Below are 22,992 nucleotides of genomic sequence, written 5' to 3' on the forward strand. Positions count from 1 at the left end.
CCACCAGTCCTGCATTTCCTCAGGTATGAGATTGACACCCACATCACAGAGTGATCACAAAACTCAGCAGTCAGTTTGTGTGCTTGCATAGTACAATTCTAGATGATAACAGTTTTGAGAAAAGGGATGGGTCTATCATTTACACAAAGAATGAGACAACACGAAGAAAGTCACAAGGGACAGCTTTTCCAGGCATTGCCACTGAAGGCAATACTTTGAGCTCAGTGTCTGATCCACTTGGTAATTCTGTGCAAACAGATCGGTCAGCCTTCAGATAAACCAAAAGTGGTTATAAAGTGAAGAGAAAGACAAAATGAAGAAAGTAGTTTCCTCTCTGCTATCAAAATGCATCCTCAGGAAAGGTATCAGTAACTGATTTTGATAACCCCCTAGTATTTACCCTTAGATGTTCAAGACAATCATTATCATCTGACCTTTCCTTGGCATAAACAGATCAAATGGTGTTTCACAGAATGACCAAACACATGCCAAAAGCATTTGTGTTTTAGCTTCCATTATTAACAAAGCACAAACAAATAATCATTTAAATTTTAGGAAAAAAAAACATTAGTCAAAAGTTTTCAAAGTATTAGCAAAGAAATGATTGCAGACTATATAGGCATGAAACAGACAAGGACTCCTCCTATCAAATTTCCAACTAGAGTTAGTACCAGATACTACTGGGAAGAGAAGTTTTTACTGGAAAGACATCCATCATGTGTCCCTGTTTATTTCCATTTAAATTTCCAAATCTCTGGGGAGTCAGGAGCAATGCCTACCTGTAACAGAAAACAGATTCTGGTGACAAAGCCAGAACAAACAAATTGATTGACACTTTTGTTGCAACCTAGAGGCTGCAACATGGCCCTGCAGACTGTACTCATGTTGTCCAGCTCTAACAGATCCTTTGATTTCTGCTGACTTCAGCACTTCAGATTTATTTTCACAGTGAACCAGGTATATCAAAGTTTACTTTAATTCCAGGCCTGCAGCAGAGCCTGTGGGCTTAAAAGCTCATTTCCATTATAAATCAAGTGATGCGACTGCACGTAGTGAGAGATAATATCTCTTCTTACACGTGGGCTCACTTAGGTAACTGATTTTCAATAGATTTGAGGAAGTTATCCTGTGTATTCCAAGTAATTTGGGACAGCTAACAGAAAACAAGATTAAAAAAAAAAAAGAAAAATCTACATACACACCCCCTGCCCTAAGAGTAAAGATTGGGTTAAATGTGAATTCACTTCAAAGAAGTCTCAGAGACTTAAGTAACGGCATGATTCTGTCCCTCCCCTGCTACACACATAGACACACATGCACTCCTCCCAGTAAAGCCAATTAAGTAGGAACTAAGCCTTTCTTCCTACCACATCAGTAAGGCAATGGTGCTACTAGTTCCAACAAAGCTCCCAAATACCCTGCTCATAGACTGTACTGGCCAACAAACAATTAGATCATTCCTGAATTAAAGAAAATACCCAGAAGCAGTTTTGCATAAGCACTATTTTCTTTCAAAGCACAATGGAAAGTTGGCACATGTTGCATTTACCAGCACTGTAATCTGCTTTAAGCATGGGTTTATTTTAAAAATCTTCAGCTCTTGCCTATGGGCTATTCTGGAACCCTGTGAATCAGCAGGCAGTTACTGTTTATTGGAAAGCTTCCTTCTTTAAGTCACTTTTACTTCCTCCCAGTGCTTTGCAGAGTGTGAAAAGAACGACACCACTGACCTTCACTGACAACTGTCTACAACTGTCCTGAATCTAGAATATGAAGTATTCAGGATGGAGAATTTAATTTTGATATATAGACCTCTAGAACTCAAATATTCTACAGACAACAGAAAAATTAAATAAATGGCAGCCATGTAACAAACAGCTTCTTTCAGATATTTACATTATACTTAGCATCATGCCAGGAGTTTAGTTTCCTTTGTCCTCTTCCAGATATTCAGGGGTTTTAAAGCATCTTGACAGTTCAGAGGAAATCAGACACTACACAGGTTAAACAACATGGTACTATTAAAAACTATCTTTAACCATGGCACTCAGTGACAGCAATACAATACTTTTTTTTTTCCCACAAAGCAACTAATAGAAAAATATGCCATAAAATCATCTGTAGACTAGTTTGCCAGTACATACATGTAATCATAACATTCTTTTATAAACTCTTTCCTGAGATACCTTGGTTGGTTGATTTTTCTTGTATTACTAATGCATTATCATCACGATTCATCTAAAACAACTGCAAAATATTTCATATGTGCAGGACACTCAGCAACATGTAAAAAGTAGTATGTAAATATATGGCAAAGAAACAGCTCTTAGAAATTATGCAGGTTTTTACTTCATTACTTTTTTTTTTTTAAACATTTGGTTCCTTGGAGATGGAAGGGAAGAGCATGAAAAACCTAGAATTAAAGCTATGAATTGACAAAAAGCAGGAAAGCACTTCAGGAATGTTAGGAGCTGAAAAATAATATAAATGACACAGAGAAAGCCATAATTTGTGTTGGCCATGTATTGCCTTATAAAGCAACTGGACATATTTTAGTCAGTTCACAGTATAATAAATATTTTACTAATCTGTTTTGGAAGAGCAAATGTCTTTTAGGGTTTCAAGCTCCTCTATAAGTTTCTTGTTCTGAACTTCTAGCACTGCAACACGACTCTCCAGACATTTTATGTATTCTTTCTTCCGACGTCGACATTCTTTAGCAGCTTCCCTGCAAAAAGCAGAAGTAAAAAGTGCAAACAAAAAAGCCATTTGCATGCTATTAGAAAGCTCAGCAGAGTATGGAGACTATGACAGAATTCCAATTTTTGGAATATCTCCCAAATCAGTCTGAAAACACTAAGCAAAACTGGGTTCCACAAGGGCCTCAAGTGTCTCTTTCTCAAGTTCATATGGCAATCTGTAGAATTGCTTCCTCTCATGCCTTGATTAAAGTTCATAATAAACGAGGTCCAAATGAAAGACAGTTATTCTGCTTTATGACAATAAAGATCTTTGAGGGCCTTGAGTTCCTCAATGAGAGTCTTGTTTTGGTTTTCAAGCACAGCCACACGATTTTCAAGACATTTGACATATTCTTTCTTCTTTCTGCGACATTCTCTGGCAGCTTCCCTGGAACCAATACAAGGCAAATGACTACAGGAACAGCCACATGTGGCAAACACTGGATACATGACATAACCTGCAACCCCTGCAGTTCCACAATAACAACAACCACCACCACCAACTGTTGGATTGCACAAACAGAACAGCCATAAGCAAGAACATGGTCAAAATACAATTCAAACCAACTAGAACTTGAAACAAATTCAGCATCAACAAAGATGGAATTACTATGTAGAGAATCGAGAAAGAGTGAGTAAATGCTAATGTACTGACTTGAATTGTGTTAAACATGAAAGCTTAAAGCTAAATTTCTTCTTTCAGTCACATGCCACTTTGTGTGTTTATTAGGAGTATTATCTTTTGCAACCAAAATCTTAAAATCAGCCCCAAAGAATTTACTTTTAGAAAACACAAACATAACACTACTCTCTGCAGATAAAAGGCCAGATGCCAATCTTACAACCTGCTGCAATTTTTTTAACCTAAGATTTAAATGCAAACAAATACTATTTAATAGCATTTTAGAACTGTCCAGCCAGGTGCATTACAGCCACATGTGTTTGAGTTTTGCTGCTGGCAAATGGCAGTCTGGAGCCATTCTCATAGCTCTGTTCAGAATTCTGCTGCATACAATTCTGAAGCTAAGTAATTTGGGGAATGTTTTCAGAAGGATGTAACTGAACAATCATACAATTCCAGAAGAAATTTTAGAAGTACTTGGAATCCACTCCTTTAACATTTTGAAATATGATAAGCTGTCAGATGATAAGAGTGCAACCTTCCAGCAAGTTATATAAGAGTTAGAGTTGTGGTTAGTTTTAAAACTGGAGAGTGCAGAAACAAAAGAAAGCAAAGCAATGCAGTGACCCTCGTAAGTAATTTAAAACAAAGGACAGGCATGAGAGCAAAGCAATACCTTTAGTTCAATCACAAGGCAAGGAGTTATTCAGTGCGTTAGAGATTTGCATAGAAGACTATTTCTTCCAGTCATCTGCCACTGAGAGCAGTGGCTACACATTTGTTTTTAAAAAAAGGAGTCTCCTCAGAACAGGAAGAAGCATGCACATAGAGACACTGGCAGTTACAGCACACAGTCAAGTCCAGGCCAAGTAATTAAAAAATATGCAGCCACCTCACACAATACGCCTCACAAAATGACAGGGGCACTGCACAATAACTTATCTCAGTAGCCAAGCCTTTAGTGAAGTCTATAATTATCATTCCAAAGTAGAATAAGTCCTCTTCACAGCATCATTAAAGGACAGCTGCTAATGAGATCCTCAGATCTTTTCCTAACCAATTCTTTGTTTCAAAATGAACAAATCCACACTGGCATTTTTAACTGTCAGTTGTAGGGGGGGAAAAGAAATTCAACAACAAGGATACCTCCAGATCATCACCAAAATTATCAGAAGGGGACAAAACACTAACATTGATTCTGAATTACTATGATATTTTAGAACTAAAAACCCACAGTGATAAGGTGAACTCTTAACTATCCACAGTTAACAGCCAATACTCAGTACTATAAGGATAAACAATTTATATTTGGCATTTATATTATAAATTATTAATTATTAATTTATATTTGGCATTTATATTATTTATATTATTTTAATTTATATTTATAAACAATTCATATTTGCCTTTGGCATCCCAGGCAGTGTAAGAGAACTGCACTATAATGTTGGGCAGTTGGGGTTTGGTTGTTTTTTTTTTGTTTTGTTTTGTTGTTTGTTGTTTTTTTTTTTTCCAACACTATTAATTGTTACGTAGTCTTACCTATTTTTCATAAGTCTCAGCTCTCTCTTGCGTGTTGCCTCTTCTGCCAGTTGCTGAGGGCTATGCAAAGTCCCTGGTGAGGCTGCCATCACCACTCCCTGAGGTAAGTTAGTAGTTGGAGTTCGAATCTGGTAACCCGGCATGTCTCCAGTGGCAGCTGCATAAAATAATCAGATTTTAAACTTTATGGCAAAAGAGAGAGAACTATGCAAAAGTCTCTTGGAAATGAAGGGATTTTTGTTGGTCAGTTATCCAAGATTCCTGCCACATAAAATATTTCACAGGCCTGCAGTGTCACAACTGTGTTTGTTATCTTACTGGTGTTTATTTCAACACTGTAAAATAATTTATCTAGGTTGCTTTAGCATGTTGTCCCACTAGCCAGCTAGCCTGTGAAAGCTTCCACATGGCTCTTTTCAGACAACATAGGGAAAGCTGGTTTAGAAACACTGTCAAAACATTCACTTATTTCCTGTTTGTGCAGCCACTGCTGCTGTTGCAGCCACTGAAGTTCACACGCTACTCCTGTCCTCTAAGAGAGACTTCAGGAATCACCTTGTTTCAAAACTCAACCTTCTCCTCCTCGTCTGATCACACAGTACCAGCCTTACTGCCTCTCTTCCCTTCACAGCAGCTGGTAGGAAACCTTTGGAAAACCAGTGAGAGCTACTGCTGCCAAAAGGAAAAGGAACAGACAAGCATTCATGCTGAACAGAAGTACATTCCTTGAGCAAGAAAACCTAGGATGCTACAGCATTAGCAGGTGAGAGGAGGTTGCACAGGAAGGAGTGTAGCTACACAGTAAATTGGAGTGTAAAAGTTCAGATTCAGCCCCTGAGCCTACTACCTGAGCTCTCCTGAGCTCCCCCAAAGCTGAACACAGATCTGAAATCTGGCATATGACTTGGAACCAATACCCTTCTGACAGTCTCACCTCATTTCTACTTCTGAAGTACTTTGTCCCTATGTGATGCAGCCCAGCTTTAAAACAGTTAAAACCCTAAGCACTTGCTTCTGACATAAGAAAAATAAAACAAAGAAAAAAACAAGGTCAAACACGAAATAGATCCCTCTTCAAATTACAAGCAAGTATTTCCCTGTTCATAGAAACAGAGAATGTTAGGGGTTGGAAGGCACCTCTGGAGATCAAGTCCAGCCCCACTGCCAGAGGAGGAGGGTCAGGTTTTGAAAGTTTCTAGAGAAGGAGACTCCACAGCCTCTCAGGGCAGCCTTTTCCAGTGTTCCAACACCCTTACAGCAAAGATGTTTCTCCTTACATTGAGGTGGAACTTCCTGTGTTCCAGTTTGCTACTTGTCCTATCACAGAGCACTACTGAATAGAGACTGGCCCCTTCTTCTTGACACTCACCTTTCAGATACTTGTAAGATCCCCTTCTCAGTCTTCTCTTCTCCAGAATAAACAGCCCCATAATTTTCCATATTTTTTGATATTATCACAAAACAAAACTTCAAATTTTGCCATTAAAACAACTGAATATAAAAGATGAAAAATCGGGGTCTGCTATGTTTTACTTGATTTATAATTTAATTCTTTAAAGCAATATTCAAATAATGTAAGAATTTAACTTTGGTGTTTAAACCTTAGTCAGCAACTAAGTGTCACACAACCTCTCTCACTCCCCCCATGGGTGGGATGAAGAATGGAATCATAGGAGGAAAGGTGAGAAAGCTCATGGGCTGAGATCAGAACAGATTAACAATTTAAATAAAAAGGTGTTTTGGGGTTTTTTTTGCAAATTAAAAGGAAAGCATACAAAAGAGAGAGAAATAAAGCCCAAGAAAACCAAGTGATGCAAACAAAAAACAATTGCTCACCACCAATCAACCAATGCCCAGTCTGTTCCAGAGCAGCAGCCCACCCCAAGTCAGCTTTCCCCCTAGTTTATATGCTGAGCATGACGTCATATGGCATGAAATATCTCTTTGGCCAGTTGGGATCAGCTGTTCTGGCTGTGTCCCCTCCCAGTTTCTAGTGCACCCCCAGTCTCCTTCCTGGCAGGACAGCATGAGAAGCTGTAAAATCCTTGACAGCGTAAGCACTGCTCAGTACAACAGCACCAGTGGGTTATCAACATCATTTTCATTCTAAATCCACAGCACTGGGAAGAAAATTAACTCTATCCCAGCCAAAACCAGGGCAAACTGGAAAAACAAAATACAAAGAAGAACACTTTGGGGAGCCTGACAAAGCAGTGAAGAGACATCAGTCAACTAGATGGAGGAAGAAAACAAAACCTACACTCAATACAAAATTTTCTGTTATTCTAATTAAGTTAATGCAAGTGCTTCACTAATTAAATAAAAAAAAATAGGATCAAGCAATGTTTAGACTACAATTCCACAGCCATGTCTTGAAATCATTATCAGCTTAAACACTTTGCTCCTCCCCCCTTCTCTCAGTCCCCCGGGTAAAAGTGGAATTACAAGATGAACTGAACCAGTGAACTGACCTGGGCTGGATAATCCCCTGGGGATGAGGGAGGGAGAAAGAAATCAACCCAGGACAGCCCTGTGAAGGCTAACAGGCAGCCATAGTGAACATAGGGCTTGGTCCTCTTTACATCCACGAGAGAATTACTTAACCCTTTCTTTTAAGTTCTGCACACCTCTTAGCAGTCCCAGTTACATAAGTGGGAAAATATTTCAACTGAGTATTTGCAAAAAAAGGAATTTTAGAAACTCTTGAGACATACCTTTGTGCTGGCCATGTCACATACAATTTATGGACTCCATGGTAAGAACTACCTTTTTCTCTCTCTCATCATAGGTAAAAGGAGATGTTATTTCAGTTTGCATTAGCTACACTGAATTAGAAATCCAAGTGAGTCATTCTGTAGATCAAGTCCCATGGAAAGCCCCATAACCCAGGTCGCCTCAGCCTGGCAAAACCAACTACTTTGTTGTCTTTGTTTGATTTACACTCAGATGTTTGCTAATGGGATTTACTGCCGCTTTTGTTAAGAGGACTCAGTGTGACAGTGTACCTGCAACTTGGCTTAACAAAAGCCAGTCCCTATCTCATCTGGGATCAGCAAACATCACTGTAAGTAACAACAGGCTGCATTAACAGTTTGACCAGGTTCCAGTAGTGCCTCTCCCTGCCTAACAGCTGGCTTACTTATAAACTTACCAGTGACAAATGGCCATTTTGGTGCTAGAGACTTTGTAAACCCATACACTGCAGTTAAACAAACCAAGCAAACAAAACCCCCACAAAACAAGCCAAAACCCAGTAAAACAAACCCCAAACCCCTCAAACCCCTGAATCCCTAGCACTAACCCTAGTATCTTTTACTTGTGCTTTACAATACAGCAAATCAATTACTTCAAAGTCTGCAATTTTTTGGTTGTTATAATATCTCACAAAGTTACAATAAAATACTGTTTCTCCTGAAAAAGACATTGAGAATGATGAGATAGGCTTTAAGCAGGGGGAATAAAATACCCTTGAGAAAAACCATAGTTCAAATCTAGCAATCTATCTACATACTGGAGTGAAGGGAGGTACCTTCCGTTTCAGCATCTGAGACAGAAGTCCCACAAACCTCTGTGGCTGTTTCCAATGAAACTCCATAGAGGCTTAAAGTCAATCCTAACATATCAGAGACAGGACTGAGACAAAGCAACAAACCTTGAGATGCTGCATTTCCCTAACACCTTGCTCCAGATAATATTTTATTTTTATTTTTCTCCTTAATAAATAATAAAAAAAAAATCTCTGAAAATATGAAGCTTTGAATTGAGACTTACAACAAGGAAATTTTTCCACAGGAAGACAAACAAAACCAACCAACCAAAAAACAAACAAGTAAAAAAAATCCCCAAAGCACCACATTCTGACAAGTACAACCCTGTAAATTAAGCTCTGAGAAAGTAAAACAAAACAAAATGAACCAACCAAAAAAATCAACTATCTTGGTTAGCACCCTTAGAAAAAACTTGCTGAACGCTAGAGAGCATCTCTGCGCTTGAGTTCTTCCAGTGACTACCCAGAAAAAAAAAAACAACCTGCTGCATCCAATGTATTAGTACATCTGTTCTCCCCTCCTGTGAGTCATAATGATGGCACTAGATTATCAAAGGGATTTTATCTTCACCACTCAACTGGCTAAACAAGGCTTGAATCATTATCCCTTTGAGCATTAAATTAAAAAAAAAAAATCAAATCAAAACGTTGACTTGGAGAAGATGCTTATCTCTGGATTAATGAAACAATGTGTACCAGCAATGAGCAGCGGCACGTAGGAACCGGCTGTGAACTGGTTAACAGCACAGATTTGCCGGAGGCAATTGACGAAGCAGAAAGGAACTGACTAAATCGCAGCATGACTTGGAGCTGACGTCAATGTGTATCTTGTTTGGAGTTTAACTTTTCCAGTTCCCTACTGCAACACGATTCCAGGAAATCTAGTGACGTCAGCCTTTTGAACTCAATTAGCTGAGGAACAGACCATTTTAACAGTGGAGGAGAAAACAAGCAGGCATTACAATACTTGAAATGATTGCTCTCTTCCGTTTGTTTGCATTCAGTTTTTTCTTAAATAACGAAAGCAGAGGGCTTATTTACACTACTGAAGCAATGCACACCTTTCCCTTACAGCCATGCTTCAGCTTATTTTAGCTATCAAATCTGAAGTGTTTAGTGCTAAACAAAAAAAGCAGAATAATTTTTACAAACTAAGCCCCAATTCTAAACATAGTAACATATATGACTATCTCCACAATAAAGAAGATTTTAAAAGAAGAGTGGTGGGGGGTTTTACAGCAAAATGCTACATCAAATATTTAAGATTAGTTATGTGAATTGATCTGTACAAGAACTCATGCACTAACAGTGATTTCCAACAACCCTTTCCCCTTCGGTCCCCCACCCCCTGAAATTAAACTGTTAAAATTGCCCTGAACTCCTACACTGCCTACACATAACTAGAAGCCAGCTGTACCAGCCTGGAAAAATGAAAGAGTTACAGCAACAGGTTCAAAAGAAAATGTCACAAAGTACTGCTTAGAAATCCAAAAATATAACGTAAAAGCATAACACAAATTTTACCTGTTTCATCTCCTGTTACAGCCATGATCAGCTCCTGCACACACGACTCTCCTGTTCCTCTACCACAGCTCAGCATGAACTGTTCCAAACTAGCAAGCATGTGCAGGATTACAAGCAAGAGCACTGACATCACAGTGACCTCACTTGCTTACCACTGTCATTAATATGCTCTGTCACTGGAACAGCTCACTGAAACTGCAGCCCAAAGAACTTCTTTTTCCAGTAAACCTTTTTTTTTTTACCTTCCTTTTCCATATTTCTATAAAGCCTAGCTTTGTTCTTTTTCCTTGAATTATTCATAAAGCTACAGAAAGCACTGGCCACAAAGCTGGCTATAAAGCAAGACCTGAAGATTCATAGCACTGATCAACATAAATTAAAACATGAATCTGAATGATAAAGTCCTGATTGGATAGAAAACAGGGAAATTTGAAAAAGAGGTGCAACTGTTTTTATTGGAGCAGTTCCAAGCAAAGGCAGAGCACTGTCAGATTGACATGCAAGACAGGAAAATTTAATAAGCTGTAACAAAAAGTAAATTAAAGGCTAAAAGCTCCTTGCTTTAGGGGAGGGAACCCACAATCCCCTCATTTAATTTCAGTTAAAAGCTTCAGAAAAGATTGAAGAAAGCTCTAAAGTAAGCCAACCTAAAGCTAGTGATTTCAAATGCTGTGACAGAACACTAACCCTAGGTGAGGGCTACCCCCCTCTTGTCAGAAGTCCAAGAGATCTAGATGACTTAGTTTAAAAAAATATATTTCAGCTCTGTAACAGAGTTATTTCTTCCTTTAGTCAATTTAAATAAGTTTCAGACCAACAGTCCAAGCACTGCTCTGTATATAGGGCATGGCAAACTTTTTTGGCCTTTGCTGTAATAAACACATCCAAACTGGTAATTTGTCAGCTGTGAAACTATGCCAAGGACAGCAGTAATGGAAGCATCAGTGAAAAAAAGGAGTGTCCTGTGATTACAGGACGACTTCAGGATCACAGCAACAGCTCAGAACTGAAGCAGACAGGACATTCAAGCCACAGATGTCAAATATCTCTGACCATGTTATGAAAACACATGTAGAAATCAACAGAATTATTTTTGATAGAAATTCTTTATAGTCGTTGTCACTAATAATTAAACACTTGCTTTTCACTTCATGTAGCAGTATCAGGAAACTGCCAGGACATTAGAACCCTCTCTTATTTTGCCTATGAATGTAAATTTGTAGCAAATGAAAGATCACTCAGTTGTATCAACACATTTAATGCTTTCATATTCACCCTTTTTCCCTATCATAAAATAGCAAGCATAGGGTTTATGTGATGCCATCCATTACTACATAAGCTTCATGAACAAATACTTTGGAAAAAAACATAAATATGTGTTCTATCTGAAAGATTCTGAAACAGAACTTTTCTGCCCTAGAACTGCTGATTAGTTTTTTTTTCTTTTACTTCTATGATTATTTCAGATTAAATTTAACTATAAAAATATATATAAATGGGAAAATTGCAAACAAAACAAACAAAATGCTAACCAAACAAAAAAACCCAAGACGAAACAACACCAAAAAAAAATAGTAGACTAATAAAATATACCTTGAACAACAACTTGGCTTCCAGGAAGAAAAAACTGTTGTGTTCCATCAGGTGATTGTCCTGCATATTGCACAATGGTAGCACCTGGTTGAGGAGCCCCTGAATTTGTCATTCCTAATGTCTGTAGTCCATGGACACCATCAGAGGGTGGATTAGAAATCTGGATTGTACCACCTTGAGTTATGGTAACTAAACGTAAACATAAAAAAGAAGAAGTTAAGCAACAGAAGGAACTATAGCTTATGTGGAAAAGCACATCTCCCTTTTTAGAATAAACATTGACTGGTAGACTCCTGGTTCTCTCCTTGCTTATAGACCAACTGTACAATAAATCTTACAGAACATTAATACTGATTTTTAGAAATACAAAGCCATGTACATGCCATGTGTAGAACAGAGAACAGATGAAAAGCAGTGCTCCACATGCTTTATCTTTACGAATCCAGATATATAAACTCTCAGAAAATAGTTTTAATGCAAGAAAAAAGAAATAGTAGGTTCCTAGCCATGCAGAATCACTGCTGTTTTAAACAGTAATGCAAAGGTACTTAAAAAACAAGCCAAAAAACCCTACACAAACTGACTCCCACAAAACAAAAGCCATGACATAAAGTCTCCTTGGAGAATTCTTTTTGCTAGGCTGAAACACAGCTCTCTCGACTTGTCCTCATAGGGAAGGTGCTCCAGAACCCTGATTTTCTTTCACAGCCCTCTGCTTAATCCACTCAAGCAGGTCCATGCTGTTCTTGTTTTAGGGGCCTCAGAGTTGGACACAGTACTCCAGGGGCTCACCAGAGCAGAGGAGAGGAGGTGAATCCCCACCTTCAACCTACTGGCCATGCTTCTTTTGACCGAGGCCCAGGATATGGCTGGCTTTCTGCATTGTAAGCACACATTGCCAGCTCATTCAGTTTTTCATCCACTGATACCCTCTAGCCCTGATACCTGTGTAGGAGAACCCATGAATCCATTTTGGCCAAGAATAGAAGAGTAGTCAGATACAACAGCGATAAGCAGATGTAAAGAGCTACTGACAGGAGATGTGAAGATAAAATAGATGGCATGTAGCGACCTACATCATATCCAGACTGAAATTAACACAGGACATGCTGCACTCCCACACAATGTTCCTGGGTTTAGCTAACAGCACTTCCTAAGGATCAAAGGCAGCCATCAGAATGGCTGCTCAGAAATGCAGATCTGTGCCTGAAGTCAACAGTCAAGCTCTCTGGTAAATTCCAAATTCAGAGCCCCTCTACTACAAGGAGATGACCATTTTTGCTACTATTGGTTAGCAACTTTTCCTAACCTAATTAGAGAAAACACAGGGACTTCACTGAAGCAAAAGATAGGCAATATTTAAACTTAGAAAGTTGAACTTGAAAAAAATTAATAATAAAATCAAATTAATGAAAAAAATTGGATAAAAAAAACAAACCCAAAACATTTCCAGGAAGACAAAGCTTTCAAAATCTTTAAGCCAGAATCAGGAAAGTCCATGAAACAATGCCTCATTACACTGAGAATTTATTTAACAAGGTAAATTACCTTAAATATACAGCAGATGTTTTAGGCTGTAACTTATTCAGGACAAAAGGAGCATAAAACTGAAATCTTGTATGGCTGGCTCATGCAAAAGCCAAGGTTGAATTAAGATAAATTAATTAAATTTTGGTGGACTTTTAATTCAAGCATGTTGTTGCTGATGCTCTCTGCTGTTTGATTTTTCAGAAGTAAACATCTGATTGAACAAGAAAGCTAAACCCATGAATTTCCTTATTCTTTTATAGTGACTTCCCTGTCACTATGATTTATAGCTATGTTCAAATGAAAACACACTCATCTCCCGCAAGATGCTGCTACTAAAATTACAGCTCTGCTTTCCTAGAAGAACCTACAATTAAGATACCTGAACTCCTCATTTCCTAGAAATCCTGAAAGTTTGAGGACTCCCTAGAACACAGTATAGACACTACAGCACTTCTTTATAAGCCTCAAAACTGCAGTTTCAGGTTGGTTTTGTTTTTAACAAAACCAAACCCCCTACCAAAAAAAAAAAAAAAAAAAAAAAAAAAAAAAAATAAAATACCTGACAGTTTCTGGACCAGATAACTAATTCTGAAGATTTGTGATCACGCTAAAAGAGCATTTCAGATGCTGGACATCATGAAACAAACATTTCCTTATGTCTATACTTTACATGAAGAGGAAAAAAGTGGCTTATAAGTACAAGCAAAATTACTTGCTATGCCAAAGAGGCAGATCATATTCTAGGGAAATTCTGCTCCCTACGAATTGCTAATTACTTGCATAAATTAAAAATCAGTGAAGAATTCTAAGCGTGACTAGAATACAATTAGAGAGCCATTCTAGCCTCTTCTATGTGCCACTACAATGTTTTAACAAACTTCCTCTGTTCTTGTCTCAGGAAAAAACCCCACATTTCTTTTGCAATTTTCCTGTCATTGTATCAAAGGAGAAATATCTGCATTTCAACATGCCTATCATACCAAAAGACATGAAAAATATAACTGTAGGAGAAAAGCTTTATCCAATCCATAACTGAAAAAGCAGTTACTAGAAAGATATCCCTTAGATGATATATGAATAAGCACAAAGAAGCTATGGGGAGCATATTTTAACAAATTCAGGAATAAACCCCCCCAAATTTATGGAATGGAGCTGTGAATTTAATTTTTAACTTGCATTTAGATGAAGCATAAAACATTAGAGACCATAATTTAGATTAATTTTGCAGTTAATGTGTTCACGCTTGACAACTGGGGAACAGAAATAGTTCTTTTAAGAAATAAAAAAAAAAAAAAACCCCAAAGCTAAGAAATAATTTTATACTCCAAGCTTATACTTCGGAACAGACTAACTGTCATTTCATGCAATGAATAACACCAATACGCTGCAAATGGCAGTAATTAGGAACTGCAATGATTTGTAACACTGAACATTCACCTAAGCCTCAGCATTTTTCATTTCACCTGAGCCTTACCTCCAAATTTTTCATGCATAGCATGCTGTTCTTGAAAGATTAAATGTGACACCCAATATACAAGAAAGACTAAAATTCCTATAATGGCCATTGTTAGGAAAAATTAAATCTAAAATTTCAAATCATTTAAAAATACAGAAGCTCTTAGTTCTTCACCCAAATCCAACATCTCTACCTCATTATGGAACTCTCAGGAACAATGTTGCTCCTACATAGGCTTTGTAACATGAGAAAGTATCTTTGCAAACATACTGTATTGCCCTGTGCTAGAATGATACAGGCTGGTTGGGACGGTCATTGCAGAAATTCCAGAAGGTGCTCCTTCATCCTCTGACTTTTCTTCTTCTTCAATCCTTGGTACCGCAGGAGCATCTGATGAGAGTTCATTCAGAATTTTTCTACAAAACAATGTAGGTAATTTTATATATCCGAAATTCCATACCCAGGAGAAAACTACATCACTGGCTTTCATCGGACAGCTTTGCTGTAATGTAAAAGCTGCTTTTAAAATCCAGCAAAACCAAAAAGTCCTTACCGGTATGAAGGCCTTCTTGAAAGTATTTCCCTGCGTTTTTGAGAATCAGTGACCCCTTCGGATTCAGCAGATTCATCTGCAACTGATGCTACCTGTAATAGCAAAGTTTCTGCAATTCATAACTTCATTAAAACAAAAACAAAAACAAAACAGCAACAGAGTAAAAGATTTTCTCAAATTTCTTCCATGTTTGCATATAGGAAGTTTGTGCACTTATTTATCACTCATCATGTGACCTTGGATTTCTTTTTTCCAAAGCAAGTCACAAATTCTGAGGTTAAGAACACAGAGTCACTTAGATGGCATCTTCCATTTCAAAAAGAAAACAATCAAAATAATCCAGGTTATTTTTTATGAGAATGAGCACTGAAGAGAAAAGACTTCTTTAAATAAAAATATTACACAATTTAATCAGCTTTTAAAGTGAAAGGAAGCATTTAAAATACATAGTACTGCACTAATGCACCTTCAATACAAAAGGCACTAACACACCTTAAATAACAGAATACGAAAGCCTCTTCACCCCCACACCAGAGCTATTTATAAAATAAGTTTATTTAAATGTATACATTTATTACATTTCTCAACACATTCATAAATACAAATAGATGGCTTAACAATACTGGGCAAGTTTTAGGAACCCCTTGACAAGACCACAATGTCTTACTTGCTTAGGCCTTTATCAGGAGTATTTTCACACCTTCTTTTTCTTTCAAAATTAACCAAGATGACATTAAGACCTGGAGATGAATCACCCTCTTTACCAGCAACTGTCTTCTTACACAGAACTGAAAGTGATTACTGAACAAGGAAAATGCTATTTTCTTGACTCATATTTAACTATTCACAATTACTGGTGTGTAAGATTTCCAATCTGAGACAGAGCAGCCTGCAGCTTCAAACTAAAAACTGTGTTAAGCTAACACTGAACAAACAGGAGTTAAGTGATTAGAAGTGTTTGACTAGTGTTTGATTTTGATGCAGTGGAGGCTTCCCTGCAGCTTGAGAAAGACAAGGGAGAAGTTTCAATGCTTGGTGCTAAAACCAAAATCTGTGTCCCTAATAGAAAATGACTGCTGGAAGGGTCTGGAAATTTATGGGCCTGGGTCACCTCAACTCAGACCTATAAAATTACACCTTCAAAGAACTACAGGTTAGTGCAAAATGAAATTGTCTCTTCATTTATTTTATTACATTCCAGTTCTGCATAAAAATATTTAATGAAGCCTCATTTGGCTGAGTAATACATAGGAAGTGTCATTAAACCTTTACGCCTACCTAACTGGAAAAAAAAAAGACCACATAGAAACAAGGAGATTACATGTCTACAGAGGCATGGTTCCAAACCATACTTCAGAGGTGACTGGCAGAGATACAAGAGCTTCAAGAAGTCTGTATCCATCCTTCTGCAGGATGGACCAATGCTGGCTAGCATAGAGACCTTCTGAAAGGCATCGCTAGCCAAAACCCTGTGGTGATCTGCTTGTGGATCAACCTTCAAGTCTCTGGCATAAATTTTTCTAAAATAAGACATTATTACCCAGCTGAGAGCCTGGGCACCCCACCTCAAAACAGAACTCTCATTCTGCAGGAAAAAAAAAAAAAACCAACAAAACAATTAAAACAAAACAAAACTTTTTGCACCAAACAAACTGCAGGGAAAAAAGACCTTAGTGTCTTTAAACCTTCCCATTCTACTACGGGTTACCAATAGCTACTCCTAATTTGTACAAATGGCCAAAGAAGTCAGGAACAGTCATATTTTATGGAGAAGATAAGGAAATTACAAGATGATTTACACATTTTTGTGTGGAAGAGGAAGTTTTCCACAAGAAATTTTTAAAATTTCTGATTTGCATCAAGACAAAGAGAAAAAAAATGTTTCAGCTTGTTCTAATAACAAGCAACTGCAGTCACAGTGCCAACCAACGGGGGAAAAAAAAGAAGAAATGTCACTTTTCCTGGACATCACTCAGACTTCAACTCTATCACAGTGATACATCTGATCGAATGTAACTTCCAGCTCAGGTTAGCCTCACAGTACCTAATACATTACAAGGAGAGTAAGCAGAAAATCAAAATAATCTGAACTTCAAACAAACCAGTAAGTAACATGATATAGATAAGCATTTTTCCCCTGAAAAAGCAACAGTATTATAGAAAACATTTTGAATACCTTCCAATTTAAAAGCAGGTGTTTAAGGGAGAGGTCATGCAAGCTTGAATATCAAAACATCAACCTTCTGCATACTTTTTTTATTTTAATAAATGGTATCATTTCCCAAGTTCTCCACTATCTTATAGAGATAGGCTATCAAGTTAAAGCCAAGTGATCTGGGGGAAATGCCATGTGGCAGGATTAACGAATTAAGAGGCTCATGGAAGAGCTGAACAACCTCTGTAATGGAGTCTTTTTACAGCATCTTCAAGCCTTCCTTGTAGAGTCACCTTATCTGCCACTAGCATGCTCAAATGAAATTGAAACAAACCCCTGGAACTAACTAGTTGGTATTAATCAGGACTTAGCTTTCCTGTCTCTGCTCCTCCGGCAAAGGAAAGACAGCCAGAGTTCAGTCAGTACAACAAAAAATCAACTTCCACTCCCCTAAGACAACACAGCAGCAGCTGGCAAGAGATTCCAAAGAAATTCCTCCTTCTGAGCTTTGGAGTAAGTCCTCTATTTTTGCATATATGACCTGATTATATTGACTTTAGGAAAAGCAATGACTGCAAATGACTGCATTATGCTTATCTGATAAAGCTAATTCTGTTAAATTGCAGATAGAAAGAATTCCACTAGAAAACTACCTATTCTGAATACTCTGAGTTCAAGTTTGACCAAACCCAAGTCTGTTGACATCTTGTGCACAGGTTTCAATAGTGATCCAGTGTTTCAAAACCAGGTATGAGGTTCCATACCTACTGCTCACAAATAAAATATTCAGTATCTTTTTCTCTAAGATAATTCATACTTACATATGCGTTTTTATTTATTATATCTGAAAGGTACTAAGAAGTCTCCAACATTAAAGGTGGCTTCTCAAGAAGACTGACAATGCACATTTTTTCCTTAACATGTTGCAATAACTGCAGGTAAAGCAGTTCACATAACAGGTATATAGCCTCTCTTACCAGAGGTATCAATTCTATTTGCAAAATCCAATTCAACTGAAATTTTTGAATCAGATTTTAAGAAACTAGAGCAAAGGTATTCCTAGATACAAGAAATGCACCAATGGGAGACCAGATAATTGTCAAAACACTCGCAAGTTCTTCTCTCTCTTCTTTTTCACTATTTGAAAGCTCTGAAAACGCTTAAGCATTTTGCATGGGTCCCTGGTTTCTAACATCAGCAACGTTAAACACAAAGATTTGCAAAATAAATGTTTATTTTTAGGTGTCCCTTATTTTTGGTCTTTTTATATCCACTCCCACCAAAAGCATTAGCAGATGCTCTAATAGGGCATGCTAAAAGCAAGAAGGAATCATTTGACTGTAACATGTTTGCTTCCATTACATCCAGATGCTCTCCAAAAATAGTCTGAGGTAACATGCAAATTTATGAGTTCATCATCTTACTAGAAACATTATGTGAGTAGAATTCAACAAAGCAGAAAAACTGCAACACACACTGAAGTAAGGCCACATTATTACACAACTCTCTCATTGCGTAAGTTCAGGGTTCCAAGACACAATACCTTAACAGATAAACAGGAAGCATTAAGGAATCGCTACACAATGCTTGTAGAGCTGCTACTGGTTGGCAATTTGCCACCTTCTCCCCCTCCCCATTTCCTGTACCATATGAGTAAATCTTGCAGCACTGGTAGGAATGAAGAGAAATTGAAGATGGGGTTGGGGGGAAAGAGGCACCAAATATTAATGAAAAAATAACAATAAAAGAGCTAACCTGAACAGCTTGCATATGTGATGACTGAATGACTGAGTGCTGTGTGGCTTGAATGACACCCTGGGTATGAACAGTTTGACCAGAAGGCAACTGCACTAGAGTTACAGCTGGAGATCTTCTTCCAGCACTTGATGCAGCTACAGAAACCTGCAAAAATTACAATCATCACGTTTAAGTAACATGCCTTAAGCAAATGCTTTTAGAATCGCTATTAAAAGAAACTTATTTTGATTCCATATCTAAAATAGTTTAGATGCGTGCAACTATCACACAGAGAAATAAGCTCGTTTTACTAGTAAAAGTTTGGTGAATATCATTCCAAATGGCATGGAAAGCTTTAAAATGCCCCATAGCAAACTGTGAATGCATTTGGTTTGCTGGTTTTTTTCTTTTTCAGAGATTTAGTGTTTTATTTTTAATTAAAAATGACCCAAAGATACCACATACTGAGTCTGCTGTCGCTAGCATGAAGGTTAAGATCCTCAAGCAATATAACAGAAAAAAATAACCTCGGTATTCACTGAAGTGATTTGTTGCTGCTGCAACAACAAACAGGGCAGAGTGTTCTTAGGAAAAAAAAAACATATCCAGAACTGCTTTGGTTTTCCTTTGTTTGCTAAGCAAGATGTTTAGTCTGAACTTATGCTTTTCAGATTGATGTCTCAAAACACAAGAACTCTTCAGATAGAAAAAAAAAAGTGTTTAAAAAAACCCTAAAACATGGATTCTTAAATGCAGAATGATACAATGCTTTGGGCTAGTCCAGCCCCTCTGAGATGAGTAGGGACATCTTCAACTAAAGCAAGCTTCAGTGTTTCCAGGATGGAGCTTCCACCACCTCTCTGGAAAACCTGTGCCCGTATTTTACTACCCTGACTATAAAAAATGTCTTCCTTCATATAGAGTCTAAAATAATGAATTCATAAGGCCTCTTTTTACATATGTATCGCTATATAAAGAAAAACAGAGCTGGCTGTTGGCTGTATCAATGCTTTGAACAAAATACAGCTGAAGAAAGTGTTCTGTTTAGGAATAATCTTATCCCTTTTTCTGATGACATTTTCTCTAAACTCAGACAAACACAAATCATAAAACAAGATAGTGTTTTTCAAAATAAACTTCATTGAAACCCTTTATTTCTACATTGTGCATGCATGAGAATAAACCCAGACCTGTATCTAAAATTATTTCATTCTTAGTTTGGTTCTCACCCCCAAAAGTTAACTAGTATGAGCGTTAAAGGTAAAAAGAGATGACAGTGAAAAGAAAAACATAAGTATTGAATATTAAAAGAAAACTTAAAGAAAGCTTTGTGGGTTTCTGTATTTACACAGAAGGGTTTTTTTAATTTCAAATATTAAAGAGGCTTTCATTTCTTATCCATAAGCTACTGCTTGTCTAGGAAACATTCCTTTCTTGAGGCAAGAGAAAAACTTCAACTACTATTAAGATACAATGCTATCAAAAAGACCACATGTTGGCTCAAATTACCTTGAAGAACAATGTTTCTAGGAAACAGAGACAGGACCTTGTCAACACTCACTGTAGCTGTTCAATTATTATAGGAAACTGAACTGCTTTTCAGGAAATAGAACAATTGAGGGCATTTCTAGCCCCTAAATGGAAACAACCTTTCCTTAAATGGCATTGCATGGCAATATGTAAATAGAACATACAAACCTTTTCTCCAATATATAAAAAACCCATTATTATTGTCAAAAATTTATCAGATATTTGAGATGGAGATCTAGGAAGTTCTGGCGATCTGAAGAGTATGATCTATTTTATGTCAAAGCTGACATCACCCTAAACCCAAGGAAAGGGCACGGAGCACTCGAAGCACTTACAAAGCATGCTAATTTTCAAAACATTACAGAGACAATTTCATCAAACCTATCTATTTACTGGTGTTTCTGTAAGAGCTGCAATCTGACACAATAATCTGTGTATCAGAAAGAACTTTGAGTACAACACACACAAAACAGTACAAGGTGAACAGTTCAAGTTTGGTTTTAGTATGCAATGGTTCAGGCACATACAATCAAGAAGTAATCCAGTACTCAAGATTAAGAAACACTACATTCATTTAAAATCTCATTATTTGGTATAACCATACAAGAAAAAAAGTCAATCACACTCAGCTAATACTCTTTTAGACTAAGGTTTACAACACCACAAGAGAAACTGTTTTTTTCCCCATTAATTCAGATACCAGATTAGAGGAGGGTGTAGGGGTGTACGATTGAGGGAAGAGGAGATGGTAGTATTTTAAAACGGGATCAAAAAAAAAGTGATTTTTTTGTTCACTTACATAGAATCATAGAACTGTTCTACTATGAACAGCTCAATTTGACTTGATGGCTGTTTGCTGAGTTTCCACAGATATCAGAAGGTGACACAGTGTGTGGTCTACAAACTTTAAAATCTCAATGATTCTTTTGCATTTGGTTTGTTTCCTATAACTATGACTGAAAAAAAAAATCTTTCCAACTTCATATTCTGCATCTCTCTAATTAATATTACAAATTATTAAAACAATTTCTATTCACGTTTCCCTGTGTATTGTTTCCAAATTGAATGTTCCCATATAAGTCAAAATCCTAGAACTTTTTGATGCTATCATGCATAAACACTGACTGAAACAGACATGGCAAAAACAAAAAATACTTTCTGACATCATGATGATAAGTGCTACCTTTAATATCATTACTTCAATGGCTATCTGGCATGATGACTGAAAACAATCCACATAAGCAACTCAGGAAAAAGGAGCGTGAAGGGAAGCTTAACACATTAAGAATCTGGTCCTAAGTGTTACTTCCTGGCAATAGCAGAGACTTCAGATGTTCCAATGTCCTTTTTGGACCTATCCTCTTGGGTATGTAACAGTCAAGTCCAATAGCTTCAACAAATATCTAACACATTTTGTCACAGAAGTGTGGTTCCATACTTTATATATTTGGAAATGTAAGTGCTCCTTCTTCCAAGAGAGAAGAGTAGCCAGCAAACACGATCATGAATTGTCTTCATACTGAGGCATACACTTTGTCAGAGAAAGAACTTATCAGTTATCCAACTTCAAAACGCATTACCCATCTGAACAAGTGTACTGTGGACGTACACACTCTCGTCACCCAAGGTCAGATAACTTTTAAACCCTAGAGTACTACATTACCTTCATATCCAAGCCCTCATACCTCTGACGCTGATATAAAAGTGTGCAGTGCACAGCTCCATCTGATTTCTGACCTTGCTGGAGAATCTAAATACTACAATGACTACAGAAGTGAAAAGTACCTCTGGGAAAGGAATGAATTCCTCATCTAAGTTTTCCATTCCATACTAAGAAAAGCAGACAAGATGTCCCACACAAGGATCCTGCCTCGTGCAGAGGTTAACCTCAACATCCATCCCAAACCCTCACCATGACAAAGCATCTCACCTTCTGAGCCTGCCAGGTAGGAACATAAGGTAAGAAAATCCTACTCATTTTAAGCCCAAGGAATGTCACAACAAGGCCTTTCAGCAATGAGCTTACTGTCAGGGTCCCTTTTACCAAAAGAAATGCTGTGGCAGTTCTGCCTCAAGGTATGAAGGACATGGGCACAGGCTCCCACCTGCCCCTGCAGAAGAGAAGGAGGCAGCGTGGCCTGCACTGAGGGAACAGCCAGCCAGGCTGTGGCACTGCCAGGTGGCTGAGGCAGTCGGGAGGGCCAAGGCACTGCCAGGGGGCTGAGGTGACAGTCCTGTCCACCGGAGGCCTCTTAGTTTTGCTTTTTATTTACAGCGTAGCACAATTGCATCCACCTCACTTTTCTAGACAGCCCAGGAGAAGAACATTGATTCCAGCCATAAAGGCTGAGCATCTCTAACACGTACAAGCCAGTGCTCTAGGCCACCTGATCAAAAAGAGGGACTCCCAGATGTAAACCCTGAGCCTTCAAAGTGGAGTGCATGAGTTTCATTTTGACTGA

General features: G+C 37.7%; 1 protein-coding gene across 13 annotated transcripts in view; it reads right to left on the reverse strand.

The window, feature by feature from the left end:
* Nucleotides 1-730: 730 nt before the first annotated feature.
* CREM (cAMP responsive element modulator) overlaps nucleotides 731-22,992 on the reverse strand; it is a 28,049-nt gene continuing 5,787 nt past the window's right edge. Inside the window, exons 2-8 of one of the 13 annotated variants that reach the window (XM_054390146.1) lie at nucleotides 19,019-19,165; nucleotides 15,109-15,200; nucleotides 14,826-14,971; nucleotides 11,570-11,758; nucleotides 5,704-5,739; nucleotides 4,906-5,062; nucleotides 731-2,728 (exon numbers count right to left, since the gene is read on the reverse strand). In XM_054390146.1, the coding sequence (XP_054246121.1) occupies nucleotides 2,584-2,728; nucleotides 4,906-5,062; nucleotides 5,704-5,739; nucleotides 11,570-11,758; nucleotides 14,826-14,971; nucleotides 15,109-15,200; nucleotides 19,019-19,165 (912 nt within the window). In that variant the 3' untranslated portion in view covers nucleotides 731-2,583. Of the gene's footprint in view, nucleotides 3,130-4,435; nucleotides 4,466-4,905; nucleotides 5,063-5,703; nucleotides 5,740-6,741; nucleotides 6,749-9,976; nucleotides 10,053-11,569; nucleotides 11,759-14,825; nucleotides 14,972-15,108; nucleotides 15,201-19,018; nucleotides 19,166-22,992 lie in introns of those variants that run through there. The other 12 variants (XM_054390144.1, XM_054390145.1, XM_054390147.1 and 9 more) reach the window with 12 other exon arrangements.

The sequence above is a fragment of the Indicator indicator genome, chromosome 20 (assembly GCF_027791375.1).
Source record: "Indicator indicator isolate 239-I01 chromosome 20, UM_Iind_1.1, whole genome shotgun sequence".
In the NCBI taxonomy this organism is placed as follows: domain Eukaryota; kingdom Metazoa; phylum Chordata; class Aves; order Piciformes; family Indicatoridae; genus Indicator; species Indicator indicator.